This window comes from Scyliorhinus canicula, chromosome 5, assembly GCF_902713615.1.
Source record: "Scyliorhinus canicula chromosome 5, sScyCan1.1, whole genome shotgun sequence".
In the NCBI taxonomy this organism is placed as follows: Eukaryota; Metazoa; Chordata; class Chondrichthyes; order Carcharhiniformes; family Scyliorhinidae; genus Scyliorhinus; species Scyliorhinus canicula.
Genome location: NC_052150.1, coordinates 72,522,091 through 72,540,369, shown reverse-complemented (window position 1 = coordinate 72,540,369; position 18,279 = coordinate 72,522,091). Strand labels below are relative to the sequence as shown.

Here is an 18,279-nt window from a genome sequence, read left to right as displayed (position 1 = left end):
GGAGCAATTAGGTTTGATCCAATTTTGCGACTAGTGGTTCTTCCCTCCAAATATTAGTTATTCTAATGTGCTTAGAGATGGAGAGACAATTTTCAGTCAGTTTAACCAGTGGAGAAAATGGAGAGAAGGGTAGTTAAAAGTTGACCCCTGGTGGTAGAAGCAGTGATATGCATATCACGGTAAATGAGGTCAACCCTAAAGCATAAAACATTACGTTTTATTTTTCCATAGAATAACAACAAATGACAGATTCTATAAATAAAAGAACATACAAACTTTTAATGAATTAGTCATTACAAAACAATGTAACTTTAAATGCGGAACACATTTGTAAAAACTGGTTCTTGTAAATGATTCTTTTAGTTTGCTCAGTCAAAGCAAATCAGGTGTCCACAGCACGTGTAATTGCTTCTAAACCTAAGAGTTTAGATGTAAGTAGCTCTACATATCCAAAACATAGGCAATGTATGTGCAGCTAAGGACGGAATCAAATCTATGTACAAACAGTATTTATTCAGAATACTCTTTCAGAGGCTGGTCTTCCTTTGCCGCTGAACAAGTGATCATTGATGTTGAACCTTCTGTGTCTTACTCAGGTCATTAGATTTCCTTGCGACAGCGACCGTGTCATTTCTGTATTTACAAAGTATGTTTTCAGCTCTCCTTTCCCTTTGACATTTATTATGCCCCTGCATGTGCAGTTGTAGCCAAGTGTTTGCAAAATGTTACTGGTTTCTTCTGTGATCTAGGAATAATTAAAAATGAACAAAAAAAAGACTCATTACTACAGTAATTTATCCTACACATATAAGACTCTATATTACTATAGATTTGAGTCTCTAACTTAATGTTGTAAAATGTTATAAGTGGCATGTGGATACTTTGATCTAGGTTTTCTTTCTAATTACTGACCATTTTCAGGTGGTTTATGGAATCCTTAAAAGAGTAAAGTCAACCACCTCTATTCACTGCAACCATTGCACCAAAATTGATGTACTGAAAGTACGCCATTCACTCACAATGCCTTGAACGTACTCACCACAATTAAATAATAGAGCATGGGTGTGATCAACATACCTGCTCCATTTCCTTCACCTTCTATGACAAATCAGACACAAACAACAGTAAATGATAAATCACAGCTGTATCCTTGAGACTGACAGTACATTCAGGAGGCCATTTTGTTTGCTGGTAGTGTCAGCAGTCTGCGATATTATGATTAGTTGATCAAAAGCTTGAACACTCCCCAGGTTTCGCTGAATGTGGGTAGGGACTGTTTCAGTATCTGAGGAGGGGAAAATGGTCCTGGGCACTGCACTCATCAGCAAACATCCCCACTTCTGACCTTATGTTGCAGGGACAACCATTAATGAAGCAGCTGTAGATGGTTGGGCCGAGGATACAACTTTGCATAACTCCTGCAATTATGTTTTGGAGCCGAGGTGATTGGCTTCCAACAAATGCAACCAACTTCCTTTGTACCAGATGTGACTCAAACCAGTGGAAAGTTTCCCCTCGGATTCCCAATAACTTTAATTTTGCTTGGGTTCCTTGATGCAACACTTGTTAAAAGGTCTTGATGCCAAAATAAATCATACTCCCTCACCTCAGGAATTAATTTCCATTCAGAGGGACTTAGGTGTCCTTGTACATGAATCAATTAAAATTAACATGCAGGTACAGCAAGAAATTAGAATGGAAAATGGTATGTTTGATTTTGAAAGAAAGAGACTGATGTGTAAGAATAAATGAATCTTTTTATAACTATACAGGGCATTGGTGCACACAGTTTTGGTCTCCTTACCCAAGGAAGGGCATATTTGCCATGGAGGCTGCGTAGCAATAATTCAATAGACTGGTTCCTGGGATGAGAGGATTATCTATAGGAGAGATTGAGTAGACTAGGTCTACATTTTCTGGAGTATAGAAGAATAAGAGCTGGTCTAATTGAAACATATCACATTTTTAATGCGCTTGACAGATGCAGATGCTGAGAAAATGTTTCCCCTGGCAGGAGAATTAGGAATGAATGATCCAAATCTATACTGGCCTTCCTGTTCTATTGTTATATTATTCCAATATGGTTCTTCGTAATACATAGATTTATATGTATATCCAGAATGCCACATCACAGTGTAGCAGCATTAGTCCACCAGCCATATGGGGAATTGCAAGAGATACATTCGATGAAAAGTTCCAGCACTAAAAGAGGTTATTTTGAACTTCTGGAAACCACACGGAAGGCATAGCCTGGTGGCACCAGGTTTTTGTGAGTAAATCCCAAGCGGTAAAAATGAAATAAACACTGAAATTGATTGAGAAACTCACCCCAAATTAGTGGCAGCGAGAGATGAAAGTGAATGAATTGCGCAAAAAAAAAACCGGCCACCAGCGTATCAATAAAAATGCAGCTCCAGAACACGATGGATTACAAGTTGATGAAGTCGCTGAAGCATTTGAGAAGTTTAAACAAGAATGCAGATTGACATTTAGTAGCTTTTTAAAGACACTAGTGAAGAGTGGAATCAATCTAATGAATCTCCTCTGAACTGCCTCTAATGCAATTACATCCCTCCTCAAATAAGGGCACCAAAGCTGGACACCGGAACCCAGGTGCTGTCTCACCAATGCCTTGTACAGTTGCAGTAACACTTCCCTACTTTTATACTCCATTCCTTTAGCTATAAAGGCCAACATTCCATTGCCTTGTTTATTACCTGCTGTACCTGAATGCTGGCTTCCTGCGATTCATGCACAAGGACACGCAGATTCCTCTGCACTGAAGCACTCTGGAGTTTATCTACATTTAGATAATAAGTTGCCTTTCCATTTTTCTGACCAAGATGGATAACCTCACAATTTTCCACGTCAAACTCCATCTGCCAAGTTTTGGCCCACTTAACTAACCTATTAAATACATTGGCAAAGTTCTTATTTCTTCATTGTAACTTGCTATCCCGCCTATTTTAGTGTCATCTGCAAATTTGGCTACAGCACCTTCTATCCCTGTATTAATATATACTGTAAATAGTTGGGGCGCAAGGACCAAACCCTGTGGCACTCCACTAGTTACATCATGTCAACCAGAAAAATACCCATTTATCCTGCCTTCTATGGTTAGCCAGTCTTCTATCCAAGCTAATAAATTACCCCATATACCATGTGATCTTATCTTGTGTCTTAATCTTTTGTGAGCACTTTATCAAATGCCTTCTGGAAGTCCTGATATACCACATCTACAGGATACCCTTTTTGCACTTGGCTTGTTACATCATCAAATAAATCAATGGCAGAAGGTAAATGACAAATTTACCAAGGAGGTTACACCCTCAAAATGACCAGCAGGAAGTGAGGCAACAACTCAGGTGGCGGGGTAGGCGGGGAGTAGTTGAGGGTTAGTTAGTTGGCTAGGAAGGGGTTGGGGGGTGGTCAGGGTGTGTGGGTAGTCGGAAAGGTGGTTGCAGGGTTAGTCAGGTGGTGGTGGGGGAGGGTTGTTTGTGCTTCGGGAGATAGTCAGGAGGTTAAGAACATAACAACATAAGACTCAGGAGTAGACCATCTAGCCCTTCGAGCCTGCTTTGCCATTCAATGAGATCATGGCTGATCTTTTGTGGACTCAGCTCCACTTTCCCTTCGAGCACCATAACCTTTTATTCCTTTATTCTTTAAAAAACTATCTTCATCTTGAAAACATTTCATGAAGGAGCCTCAACTGCTTCACTGGGCAAGGAATTCCATAGATTCACAACCGTTTGGGTGAAGAAGTTCCTCCTGAGCTCAGTCCTAAATCTACTTCCCCTTATTTTGAGACTATGGCCCCTAGTTCTGCTTTAACCCACCAGTGGAAACAACAAGCCCGCATCTATCCTATCTATTCCCTTCATAATTTTATATGTTTCTTTTAAGATCTGCTCCACATCCTTTTAAATTCCGAGTACAGTCCCAGTCTACTCAACCTCTCTTTGTAATCCAACCACCTCAACTCTGGAGTTAACCGAGTAAATCTCCTCGGCACACCCTCCAGTGACAGTACCTTTCTCAGGTAAGGAGATCAGAACTGAACACACTACTCCAGGTGTGGCTTCACTAGCACCTTATACAGTTGCAGCTTAACCTCCCTAGTCTTAAACTCCATCCCTCTAGCAATGAAGACAAAACTCCATTCGCCTTCTTAATCAAATGTTGCACCTGTAAACCAGCATTCTGCGACTCATGCGCTAGCACACCCAGGGCTCTCTGCATAGCAGCATGTTTTAATATTTTATCGTTTAAATAATAATCCCTTTTGCTGTTGTTCCTACCAAAATGGATAACCTCACATATGTCAACACTGTATTCCATCTGCCAGACCCGAGCCCATTCACTTAACCTATCCAAATCCCTCTGCAGACTTCCGGTATCCTCTGCACTTTTTGCTTTACCACTCATCTTAGTGTCGTCTGCAAACCTGGACACATTGCACTTGGTCCCCAAATCCAAATCATCTGTGTAAATTGTGAACACTGATCCCTGAGGGACACCAGGGGCAGCACGGTAGCATAGTGGTTAGCACAATTGCTCCACAGCTCCAGGGTCCCAGGTTCGATTCCCAGCTTGGGTCACTGTCTGTGTGGAGTCTGCATGTAAGGTGGATTGGCCATGCTAAATTGCCCTTAGTGTCCAGAATTGCCCTTAGTGTTGGTTTGGGTTACTGGGTTATGGGGATAGGGTGGAGATGTGGGTCTGGGTAGGGTGCTCTTTCCTAGAGCCGGTGTAGATTCGATGGGCTGAATGGCCTCCTTCTGTACTGGAAATTCTATGATTCTATGACCACTAGCTACCGATTGCCAACCAGAGAAACACGCATTAATCCCCACTCTTTGCTTTCTATTAATTAACCAATCCTCTATCCACGCTACTACTTTACCCGAACGCCATGCATCTTTATCTTATGCAGCAACCATTTGTGTGGCACCTTGTCAAAAGCTTGCTGGAAATCCTGATATACCACATCCATTGGCTCTCCGTTATCTACCGAACTGGTGATGTCCTCAAAAAATTCCACTAAATTAGTTAGGCACGACCTGCCCTTTATGAACCCATGCTGCATCTGTCCAATGGGACAATTTCTATCCAGATGCCTCGCTATTTACATAGATTACATAGAATTTACAGTGCAGAAGGAGGCCATTCGGCCCATCGAGTCTGCACCGGCTCCTGGAAAGAGCACCCTACACCCAAGGTTAACACCTCCACCCTATCCCCATAACCCAGTAACCCCACCCAACACTAAGAGCAATTTTGGACACTAAGGGCAATTTATCATGGCCAATCCACCCAACCTGCACATCTTTGGACTGTGGGAGGAAACCGGAGCACCCGGAGGAAACCCACGCACACACGGGGAGGATGTGCAGACTCCGCACAGGCAGTGATCCAAGCTGGGAATCGAACCTGGGACCCTGGAGCTGTGAAGCGATTGTGCTATCCACAATGCTACCGTGCTCCAGCAACTTCCCTACTACCGAAGTTAAGCTAACTGGCCTATAATTACCCGCTTTCTGCCTACCTCCTTTTTTAAACAGTGGTGTCATGTTTGCTAATTTTCAATCCGCCGGGACTACCCCAGAGTCTAGTGAATTTTGGTAAATTATCACTAGTGCATTTGCAATTTCCCTAGCCATCTCTTTTAGTACCCTGGGATGCATTCCATCTGAGCCAGGAGACTTGTCTATCTTTAGCCCCATTAGCTTGCCCATCACTGCCTCCTCAGTGATAACAATCAACCTGTCATAGCCTCATTTCCATCAGTCACTGGCATGTTATTTGTGTATTCGACTGTGAAGACCGACCCAAAAAACCTGTGCAGTTCCTCAGCCACTTCCTCATCTCCCATTATTAAATCTCCCTTCTCATCCTCTAAAGGACCAATATTTACCTTAGCCACTCTTTTTTGTTTTATATATTCGTAGAAACTTTACTATCTGTTCTTATATTCTGAGCAAGTTTACTCTCATAATCTATCTTACTCTCCTTTATAGCTTTTTTAGTACCTTTCTATAGCCCCCTAAAGATTTCCCAAACCTCTAGTCTCCCACGAATCTTTGCCACTTTGTATGCTTTTTCCTTCAATTTGATACTCTCCCTTATTTCCTTAGATATTTTCCATTTTTCTACCATCCTTCTTTTTTGTTGGTATGAACTATTGCTGAGCACTATGAGGGATCAGGGAGGATCAGTAGCATTGTTACCCAGGAGTTAGAACTGGATTTAATCCGTCTAACATTTCCTGGGTAACTACTCAGCTCAGTCTGGAATCATCTGAAGTCTCTGATTTCAATCGGAGTATCGGATACTTCCCAAAGCAGAGGAATTACCCAAAGTAAGTTTAAACTTCCGTTAGTTTCCGTGCAGTCCTTGGGAGGGGACCTCCGTGGGGTCCCGCAGTGCATCTTCCAGGGCACCTCGAAGAAATGGAAGATATGGACTAGCGTTTTGAAAAATGAAAAGAAGGTATAAAAGACTCTTAAAATTTTTTAAAAGTTGATTGTTAATTCTTTTTGGCTTTGACAGAAAAATGTTTGTGAGTATATCAGTTGAACTGATATAGAGGCAGCATATATTTTTTAAAGAAAGAAGGATGTTGCATTGTTATATTATTCCAACATGATTTAGGAACTATATTGTAATATGTAGGTATACACATATATCCAGAATGTCACATCACTCACTACTGCATTATAGTCAGTGTACCAAAGCGACGATACATCAGTCCACAGTAACTTGAGGCAGGCTGGCACACAGATGGCAACTGCCAGGGTCCCCAGGATGGCACCAGCAGTGCCAGGGTACCACCCTGCCCAAAGGGCAGCTGAGGGCCTCCAATCCCCTGGGAGACCCCCACCAGTGCCATTCCGTCTTGTCCCTATTTGTGGAGACCAGTACTGAACAACACTCGCCCAAGGTCTCCAAGGCAAAGGCGATGAATCGCAAACCCTCAGGTTCTTCGGGGATCTGCACATTAGAGTGAGACTAGCTGTCTCGCTCTAATATGCATACTTGGCAAAAGGTGGTCCTGCCCACAATGGGTGGGATTTTCATCACAATATCTCACAAGGTCATGTTGGATCTCACGAGGCGTTGCAAGTCAGGTAGATTCCTGGAACAGGATCTCCTGGCTTTTATCAGCCACACTCCAGCTGCTTTTCTGGCGCTGTGTGGCCACTGCCTCATGCCCAGAAATCTTTGGGAGAATCGCGCCCAGTATTTGAGTTCGGCTGACACACTTTAAACTGCTGCATGTTGGTCTTCCTACCATCTTGTATACAAATGTCGGTCATGAAGTTGATGAGAAAACATTGAGGGTTGGATTTCATGGAGGATTGAATTATCAACCTCCCCTCCCCGCCCAGCAAACTAAAAATCATTTGGCACCTTGACACTGTGAAATCTGCCCAACCTACAGTGATAATATGCTGAGGGAAGCCTTAACTGGATCAAGGCAGGACTTCCGTCCCTCAGGGACAAGAATTCCTGCCCGAGAGAACTGCTGGCCAATAGGATTTGCCAGAAGTCCGAGGTCCCAACAGTGCCTGAAGAAAGTAGTGGCCACTGCTTGGACGAAAAGCAGTTCCAAGTGTTTAGGTTTTAGAAATGCAATCCTGTATTGCCTGTATAAATGGATTGCTGTAGTCAATGAGGCAAGCACTGTATGCTGTCATTTCCAGCCAGTTCAATAAAGACTCTCTTTGAATACACAGTCAATTACAGCTGTCATTAGACATGAAACACCGAAGAAGTTAATGTTCTTCTAATCCCAGTCCTGGGATTTCGGGCAGGCAGCGCTGAAAGACCGCACTGAGGTGAGAGGTCAGATTAGAAGTGCCAGTGGGGAAGGGACGACAAAGGCGGTTATAATCATTTGAGGGGGGGGGGGTGAGATGGAGATAGAAGCACCTTCCCCTCTTACCTGTCAGCAGCCCTTTTAGTGAAAGCTGTTCGCCATATCCCTGCCTTCCTCCAGAGAGTGAAAAACTGTGGTAGAGGCAGAACCAAGTCCTTAATTGACAGTTAATCGTCCACTTAAGGGCTTCAATAGGCCAAAGGACAGGTGAGCTACCTGATGTCTTAATACGGAGTGGGGTAGGACAGTGGGCTTGCAACCCACTTAATTTTTTATTCCCCTATGTCTTCAGATATATCAACGAGGAGCTGTAAAATTAATTCCTGAAACTTCAGGTGACTTAGTGACTGAATTGTCCAGTAGCGTATTGAATGGTGACTCTTCTCAATTATGTTTGGTGTTGGACGCCAGTGACATTTGTTCATTGTATTGCAAGCTACATTTTCCTATCTATTAATTCCTGATTTTAAAAAAGTGTGTCATTAGAAATCATTCCCAAAGCTTTCAGCTAATATTCATGATAATTCTGAATGTGATGCAAGGAGGTATTTGGTTTGTAGAAGTTACTTGAATTAACATCGAGTTAAATTAGCACTCTAAGCAGGGAGCTATGTTTGAAGAAAGCGTGGATCAGAGACAATGCTACATTGATTTTCTGGCATTGATTTTTTGATGTGCTTCTGTTGAATACAGCTTCCGACTAAGAGAATGAGATAGTGAGCTTATCCTTTGGAAAATAATTACAAAAGACAGCTTTAAAAATCAACGGTCTTTATGATGAGCATAATAAACCTTGTTACAAAATCTCTTCCCTCTACTAATGTGATTAAACCTTTTTTTCTTTTTTGGTACACTGCAAATTACTGGATTGTGTTGGAGCTTGAGATTGAAAGTATTTGATATGCTAATTGTTCATTAAGAAAAAGACTTATTTGTAGCACATGAAGTGTATTCATTAGGTACTTGAATCTGAAGAAAAATGTAGAAGGGGTGTGGATGAGAATACCTGTATTTTGCCAAGGACTCCCGTGCTGTCCATTCTGCTGGCTACGTTGACACTATTTCCCCAGATATCATATTGTGGTTTCTGAGCTCCAATCACTCCAGCAATAACAGGGCCGTGGTTAATACCTGCCGAATAATTAGATGGTCACTTTACAAATGAAGGTATAATTAATATTTATTCATTGTTACTAAAACTGGGGCAAGGGCAGTGCACAACAAATATGGCAGACAAGACTAGGAGAAAATATTTAATTCCTCCATCACAATTACATATTTGTAGAAGGCATGTGCAACTCCAGTCTTTTGATTGGATGATTCAAATTTGAGTTACTCGTTACAATAAATATGCAATCAATTGATTGGATATTTTCAATCCAAAAGGAACACTTTACACTGGGTTAAATGCATATAGCACATAGCTACATTTGCCAGCATAATGCTAAATTTTTTTTGGCAAGCAAGTGGTTTGGGCCAATAAAGGAAACATGGGAACAGGGAGGTTGATCTATGAACACCCACCCCCATATCATGCTGCAGAAACTTCACTGCCTTGCCATCAGCAGTGATCATGGCTGCCTGGCTATTGGCCATCCCACCACATTCAAAACATGACATGAACATAAGAACAAGGAACAGGAGTAGGCCATTGGCCCCTTGGGCCTACTCCGCCATTCAACGAGTTCATGGCTGATCTTTTGTGGACTCAGCTCCACTTTCCGGCCCGAACACCATAACCCTTAATCCCTTCATTCTTCAAAAAACTATCCATCTCTATCTTAAAAACGTTTAATGAAGGAGCCTCAACTGCTTCACTGGGCAAGGAATTCCACAGATTCATAACCCTTTGGGTGAAGAAGTTCCTCCTCAACTCAGTTCTAAATCTACTTCCCCTTATTTTGAGGCTATGCCCCCTAGTTCTGCTTTCACCCGCCAGTGGAAACAACCTGCCGCATCTATCCTATCTTTTCCCTTCAACTGAACACAATACTCCAGGTGTGGCCTCACTAAGACCTTATACAATTGCAGCACAACCTTCCTAGTCTTAAACTCCATTCCTCTAGCAATGAAGGACAAAATTCAATTTACCTTCTTAATCACCTGTTGCACCTGTAAACCAACTTTTTGCGACTCATGCACTAGCACACCCAGGTCTCTCTGCACAGCAGCATGTTTTAATATTTTATCATTTAAATAATAATCCCTTTTGCTGTTATTCCTACCAAAATGGATAACCTCACATTTGTCAACATTGTATTCCATCTGCCAGACCTGAGCCCATTCACTTAACCTATCCAAATCCCTCTGCAGACTTCGGGTATCCTCTGCACATTTTGCTTTACCACTCATATTAGTGTCGTCTGCAAACTTGGACACACTGCACTTGGTCCCCAACTTCAAACCATCTAAATGAAACCATGTAAATTGTGAACAATTGTGGGCCCAATACTGATCCCTGAGGAACACCACCAGCTACTGATTGCCAACCAGAGAAACACCCATTAATCTCCACTCTTTGCTTTCTATTAATTAACCAATCCTCTATCCATGCTACTACTTTACCCTTAATGCCACGCATCTTTATCTTATGCAGCAACCTTTTGTGTGGCACCTTCTCAAAGGCTTTCTAGAAATCCAGATATATCACATCCATTGGCTCCCCATTATCTACCACACTGGTAATGTCCTCAAAAAATTCCACTAAATTAGTTAGGCATGACGTGCCCTTTATGAACCCATGCTGCGTCTGCCCAATGGGACAATTTCCATCCAGATGCCTCGCAATTTATTCCTTGATGATAAATTCCAGCATCTTCCCTACTACCGAAGTTAAACTCACTGGTCTATAATTACCCACTTTCTGCTGACCTCCTTTTTTAAACAGTGGTGTCACGTTTGCCAATTTCCAATCTGCCGGTATCACCCCAGAGTCTAGTGAACTTTGGTAAATTATCACTAGTGCATTTGCAATTTCCCTAGCCATCTCTTTTAGCACTCTGGGATGCATTCCATCAGGGCCAGGAGACGTGTCTACCTTTAGCCCCATTAGCTTGCCCATCACCACCTCCTTAGTGATAGCAATCATCTCAAGGTCCTCACCTGTCATAGCCTCATTTCTATCAGTCGCTGGCACATTATTTGTGTCTTCCACTGTGAGGACCGACCCAAAAAACCTGTTCAGTTCCTCAGCCATTTCCTCATCTCCCATTATTAAATCTCCTTTCTCATCCTCTAAAGGACCAATATTTACCTTTTTTGTTTTATATATTTGTAGAAACCTTTACTATCTGTTTTTATATTCTGAGCAACTTTACCCTCATAATCTATCTTACTCTTCTTTATAACTTCTTTAGTAGCTTTCTGTTTCCACCTAAATATTTCCCAGTCCTCTATTCTCCCACTAATCTTTGCCACTTTGTATGCTTTTTCCTTCAATTTGATACTCTCCCTTATTTCCTTTGATATCCATGGTCAATTTTCCCTCTTTCTGCCATCCTTCCTTTTTATTGGTATAAACCTTTGCTGAGCCCTGTGAAAAATCGCTTGGAAGGCTCTCCACTGTTCCTCAACTGTTTCACCATAAAGTCTTTGCTCCCAGTCTACCTTAGCTAGCTCTTCTCTCATCCCATTGTAATCTCCTTTGTTTAAGCACAAAACACTAGTGTTTGATTTTACCTTCTCACCCTCCATCTGTATTTTAAATTCCACCATATTGTGATCACTCCTTCCGAGAGGACCCCTAACTATGATATCATTAATCAATCCTGTCTCATTACACAGGACCAGATATAGGAACGCTTGTTCCCACGTAGGTTCCATTACATACTGTTCTAGGAAACTATCGCTATAATTCTATAAGCTCCTCCTCAAGGCTGCCTTGACCAACCTGGTTAAACCAATCAACATGTAGATTAAAATCCCCCCTTGATAACCGCTGTACCATTTCTACATGCATCAGTTATTTCTTTGCTTATTGCCTGCCCCATCATAATGTTACTATTTGGTGGCCTATAGACTACTCCTATCAGTGACTTTTTTGCCTTACTATTCTTGATTTCCACCCAAATGGATTCAACCTCATCCTCCATAGCACCGATGTCATCCCTTACTATTGCCCGCATGTCATCCTTAAATAACAGAGCTACACCACCTCCCTTACCATCCACTCTGTCCTTCCGAATATTTTGATACCCTTGGATATTTAACTCCCAGTCTTGACCTCCTTTAACCATGTTTCAGTAATGACCACTAAATCATAGTCATTCACGATGATTTGCGCCATCAACTCATTTACCTTATTCTGAATACTACGAGCAGTCAGGTAAAGTACACTTATGGTGGCTTTTATACCTCTGTTTTGAATCTTAACACCTCGATTAGTAACCTCTCCTAAGTTATATTTCCTCTTAACTTTTCTCCTAATTTTCCTTGTCGTTGAACCCATATCTTCTTGTAATAACCTGCCGCATTGCTTACCATTTACATTTTTAACTTCCTGTTTGAGTATTACTGGGCCTATTCACTCAGCTCCCCTCAGTCACTGTACCTTGTACTGTCACCCTTTTTGATTTTTGATTATGGCTTCTCTGCCTTACACTTTCCACCTTACTGCCTTTTGTTTCTGTCCCTGTTTTACTACCTTCCGACTTCCTGCATTGGTTCCCATCCCCCTGCAACATTAGTTTAAACCCTCCCCAACAGCTCTAACGAACACCCGCCCTGGGACATCGGTTCCAATCCTGCCCAGGAGCAGACCGTCCGGTTTGTACGGTCCCACCTCCCCCAGAACCGGTTCCAATGCCCCAGGAATTTGAATCCCTCCGTCTTGAACCATCACTCGAGCCACGCATTCATCCTATCGATCCTGACATTCCTACTCTGACTAGCTCGTGGCACTGGTAGCAATCCTGAGATTACTACCTTTGAGGTCCTACTTTTTAGTTTAACTCCTAACTCCCTGAATTCATCTTGTAGGACCCCGTCCCGTTTTTTTTTTACCTATATCGTTGGTGCCTATGTGCATGGAAGCAAGACTTTACTGCTGCAGTACCACTAACCCACAACTAGACTGCTACCGGGGTGGTACCACTGTCTTTGATGACAGAATCGACATGTGAAGAGGCAGGGAAGAAATATTTTTGTCAACCCCTCTCTCTTTTAAGAGTCCTGACAACTGGTATGTCTGTTTTAAATAGTCTTATTTAACAGTTGCCTTCTTTAACAGTTTTCTAAGTTTTCCTAGGTTGCCGTGCTGGACTCCCTCTGCAGAGAATCAATATTGAACCTGACTTGGGAAAATGAAAAGTCCTTCCCCAACTCAACTCCAGCAGAAATATCATCCCAGTTGAAAGTTCAGTTTTATAGAACAGGGGATTAATAGTTCCATCTATAAAATTGAGTTGCTGAAGGAATAGCTCTTTGATTCAATATTTTGTTTATGTGACTCTCATACTTATGGCCAATTTCAAATGAAACCTTCTTGTTCTGTACTATTTAAAACTGGGTGATGCAAGTACTGCCTGTATCAACTGGAGTCACCAAATACCGAATGAAGAACCCCTTGTATGTGCATAAGCTTTCATCAAAACAGGTTAGTTTATCTATCAGAAAGGGATATGGAACAGGAGCGTAACCAGCGCAGCAACATCTTAAGCAGGCAGTGTTCTCAAATTATAACTGCAGTTAAAGGCAACAAAAAGGTACAGGCGGTTTCACCATCACATCATGAAAGTGGACAATATCAACATACGTACCAATACGCAGCTTAAAGTCATTGAAAGAATGCTTGTTGATCACGTCAAGTTTTATCATGAGTGCAAATGCAAACTCTAACATGGTTCCAATGTGTGTGTACTGTCTGTCTGCCTCCTGTCAATCAAGGGAAACTTAGGATTAGAGCAAATTGCATGGTAACAACTCATGGTTCACAAATGAAAGACATATTGATTTAGAACTGAGCAAAAATAAATCTATGGATGAAGTTAAAAATGCACCAAATGCTATTAAGCACATGATTTGTTTTGAGGGAAAATATGGATCAAGACTCATGCTAAAGACTAAAGGTGGGATTTACCGACCATGTCCCGCTGGAATTGGGAAGCGACGAGGCCAGTAGATCCTGTGAGCTGCCTCTTCCGGGATTCCCGATGGTCGTTATGCCTCACGAGATCTCCAAGATCTTGGATTTGACGATATCTGGATACCACTCACAATGGGAGGGATCCAGACATGCAGAGCTAAGTGAACGTAAAAGCTCACTTAACTCTGCTGACGCCGGATCAATCAGGCTCCCAGGATCTACCAGCCTTGCCGAGGAGACCCCAGCCAGGTGCCACTTAGCACTGGTCCCCACAAACGGGACCAAGCAAAACGGTACTTGGAAGAGTCTCCCAGGTGTTCGGAGGCCCCTGGGTAGTTAGTATCTGGGAAGGGCGTCATCCTGGCACTGTTGATGCTGCCCGGGTAGTTTGATATTGGCAATCTGGCACCCTGGCAGTGTCACCTGGGTGCCACTCTGGCACTGCCAGGTTGCCCAGATTGCACTTGCAGCGTGCCAGGCTGAGAGTGTCAAGGTTCCCATTTGGCAGTTTGCCTGCCTCCTCAGGTAGGCTCCAGGATCCAGGAGGTAGGTATTAGAGACATTCAACTCCTTGATCTGCCAAATGTTCGTCCTGACGAAGCTACTGAGTTGTCAGATCCTTGGGCAATTCAACTGAAATCAATTAAATTCAAAATTAGATTAACAATGAAGCTCACAGTCTCAGTCCCAACCGTCTCCTTCAAGCAGGTTGGTTGACTGCCCATCTCCTAGTCTGTGAAAGTCAGAAATACGTTTGTGAGAGGAGTGTGTGGATTGAGAGACAGATTTCTCAGATTTTGATTCCCTAACCAATCATTTTTTCTTGCAAGAGGTCTTACAACACCAGGTTAAAGTCCAACCGGTTTGTTTTGAATCACTAGCATTCGGAGCACTGCTCCTTCCTCAGCTGCACTCCGAAAGCTAGTGATTTGAAACAAACCTGTTGGACTTTAACCTGGTGTTGTAAGACCTCTTACTGTGCTCACCCCAGTCCAACGCTGGCAGCTCCACATCATTTTGTTTAGGTTTAATTCCCCTCTCCCTTTCGTAAACGGTTTTGAAGATATTGATCAGCGTTTGCTCTTTTTTTTAGGTTGGCAATTACTCATGCAACACTGTCTCAACTAAACAACAGAGTCTATTCATTTTGATATAATTCACATGGAGGATAAACAAATTATTTAACTTGGATAACAACAACCATTTTAGTGGAAATAATCTGTGTTCGCGGTAGATGATCATCACATCTTTGAAAAGCAAAATGTCAAGTACCTTTTAGCAATGAAGATGTCACTGTGAGGAAGGTTACAGCACATTTTTTTAATAGCAGATTGCATCACTAACAATACTGTTGAGATTTACTAAACAATGAAGAGGGTGAATAAAGCTCTTCACATTATTTGAATTCTAAGAAACCAGAATAACTCTTTTTAATTGGTTGCCATCATTAACATGTGAATAAATTTCATAGTGAGAATTCTAATTAGCAATTCAAATTGATGCTGCAATTACCAAATTAAACTCATTTACAGAATCGAATAATGCTCTTTCCCTTTTAAATTTAGGTGCTAAAGCTTGTCACTCATTTTGTAAAATCAGCATAGATGTAACAATTCTACTGTAACCACAGTAATATTCTTCATAACTACACAGACCATTATAGATTGCTGTTTGTGCTGTAAATCATACACAAGAGCATGTGCTGCGAAAAGTACTTCATTATGTTTGAGAAAAAGATCAGGAGCTGGCTTCTCCATTCATGAGACTAAATGTTGACACAGGCGCAGGATTCGTGGAGTTCCACCACAGCAAAACTGGTGCCGCATCTGAACCGATTCAGTGACTGTTAAGGGGCTGGCACCAACACCACGTGGAACACAATTAATTCCAAGCTTCAGCTGCACATACAAACGGCACTCCCCACACACACCATCACAACCAACAAGATGGAAGCGAGAAGAGCAGCTCCTTGGTTTGCAGACACGTTGGAGGAGAGGTGGTCGACCCGATACCCCGGCCCGGAAGGAGGTTACAAGCTGGCGTCATTCGCCATGCCTGGGCGCAGATGGCAGAGGTGGTCAGCGGCATGGGCATAACCATCTGGACTGGCCATGGTATTGAAACTGCATGACGTGTCGCGGACACAGAGGGAGGTGGCCCAGTCCCAGAGGGAGATGGCGCAGTCACTGGCTGATGTGACACATACCTAGAAGGTGGTGGCATAGTCAATGGCTGATGTGGTGCAGTCCCAGACGCCGATGGTCCACTCTCTGTGCTCCATGGCTACGAGCATGCAGATCCTGATCAAGACCAGAGTGAGCCTCCAGGACTGGCAGCACAGGTAGAGGAGGAACCTTAGTGGTTAGTTCCGCATGTAACCCCGGCCCATGGAGTAGTCAGGGGGCCATCGGGCACCCCGGGGGAGGAGGAGGTAATGGGGCCTGCCGGTGACTTCCGCAGGGGAGGTGCCGAAACACCGCAGCACTTCAGACTCCCCATCCTGTCCTTGGTGCATATGGTGGGAAGTGGGCAGAACAAGGCAGCACAATGCGATCTGGGACACCCGAGCAACAGCCGGGTTCATCCAGGCCCGCACACCCCAGAAGACTGCCGCCAATGGGGACCCAAGTCGCAGGGTTGGAATCAAAGCAGGCCGCCTGCACTCCTGATGTACCGTCTGGGGATCCAACTGGATGTAACATTAGGGCCCATAACGTCAGGAGGTTAGACACCAGTTAAGTTGGCACGGGTGCAGGGCACAGTTTAGTGATGGGGACTAGGGCAAAAATCTGTATACACATTGTTAATTTAAACACCTGTTCCCACTATTACAACCTGCTTCGGGTTCCCACCCGCCCGCCCCCGACTTCCCCACCACCATCAGTCATCCCAGACATCCGATGGGACCGTGTGATGGAATGGTCAACTCGCATGCAAGGGTCTAATGAGAAGGAGGACTTGAAGGAAATTAGTATAAGCAAAACAGTAGTGTTGGAGAAACTAATGGGATTGAAAGCAATCCCTAGCAGCCGCCACAACCCCTACATATTATGTAGCTCCCAACTATTTCAGCCATCAACGCAGATCTGTGGTTAGTGTGGTGAATGTAATTCACACTATATATAGTTGCCAATATCACTCCACGTATATATGTTCGTTACCTACCTGTTGTAAGATCAATGCTGTATATAGTTGCCAATATAACTCCGTGTATATATGTTCACTATCCACTATTGTAAGTGCAGTTGCACTATCCGACCACCAGGGGGAGTCTCTCTGGGAGTACGCGAGAGTTTGTACTGGGCTCCTCCCTTGGCTCCGCCCAGGACGCCTCCCCCTGGGACCAATGTATAAAGATCAGTACCTGAGAGCCAGCCTGCCAGTCATCTGGAGTTCAACAACGAATAGGCTGGCTCTCTTGTAAGTGCAGGAAAGCCTCTGTTCCGATCCAACTACACGTGTTCGCTGAATTGATGGTTCCATCAATTTAATACACTTAAGAAGCCTGTGCCGCAAGGCCCCCCAGCGATCACGCTGCCACAGCCGGTCGCCCTACTGTCCCAGTCAAATACTCAAGCTATCCAGCTGCTCCAGCTAATTACTCAGCTCCCCCAGCCAGCTACTCAACTCGCCAAACCAGATATTCAACTGCTCCAATTTGCCACTATTCAGCTCCCCAAACCAGTTATTCAACTGCTCCAGTCTGCCACTTCTGTGGACAAAGCCAGCACCCGCAGCAGCACTGCTCAGCCCGATCCGAGACCTGCAGCAGCTGCGGGAAGAAAGGCCACTATGCTAAAGTGTGCCTCGGCAGAAGGGCCCCAGCCCTCAACACCCCAACAGTCCAAAAACATCGGCCCCAGCACCAGCATGCCCGTGGGGTCCGAAACGCTGCGGCCTATGCTCAGGCTCCGCCCCCTCCCGCCACGTGCGATCCATGGGGGCCGCCATCTTGGCAAACCTCCACCATGCAGCCGGCCACTTGCGATTCATGGGGGCCGCCATCTTCATCACCACCATCCACGTGCGATCCACGGGCCCTAGCTGCATCCCCAGACTCAAACAGCTCATCGGAGGAGTACGACCTCCCAGGGCAGTCACCACATGGCCCGCAGCTCAGCGCAGTGTTCTTGCATCAAGCTCGCCAGAACGCAGCGGCATCTACTCGACAGGACGCCCGATCGGAAGAATTCGACTCCCCTGGGCACCCACCACGCGGCCCGCAACTCAACGTGGTCACCCTCGACCAATCTTGCCCCAAGCTTCTGAGAAATTTGATGACGGATGTCCAGATCAACGGGTACAACACGTCATG

The 18,279-nt window shown here is 43.9% G+C and overlaps 1 protein-coding gene across 4 annotated transcripts in view; it reads right to left on the bottom strand.

Moving 5' to 3' along the window:
* Positions 1-253: 253 nt before the first annotated feature.
* Positions 254-18,279, bottom strand: part of adcy2a (adenylate cyclase 2a) — an 840,666-nt gene continuing 822,640 nt past the window's right edge. For all 4 annotated transcript variants that reach the window (XM_038797200.1, XM_038797201.1, XM_038797204.1 and 1 more), the window contains exons 24-26: positions 13,639-13,753; positions 8,889-9,013; positions 254-745 (exon numbers count right to left, since the gene is read on the bottom strand). In XM_038797200.1, coding sequence (XP_038653128.1) covers positions 593-745; positions 8,889-9,013; positions 13,639-13,753 — 393 coding nt within the window. In that variant the 3' untranslated portion in view covers positions 254-592. The remainder of the gene's footprint in view (positions 746-8,888; positions 9,014-13,638; positions 13,754-18,279) is intronic.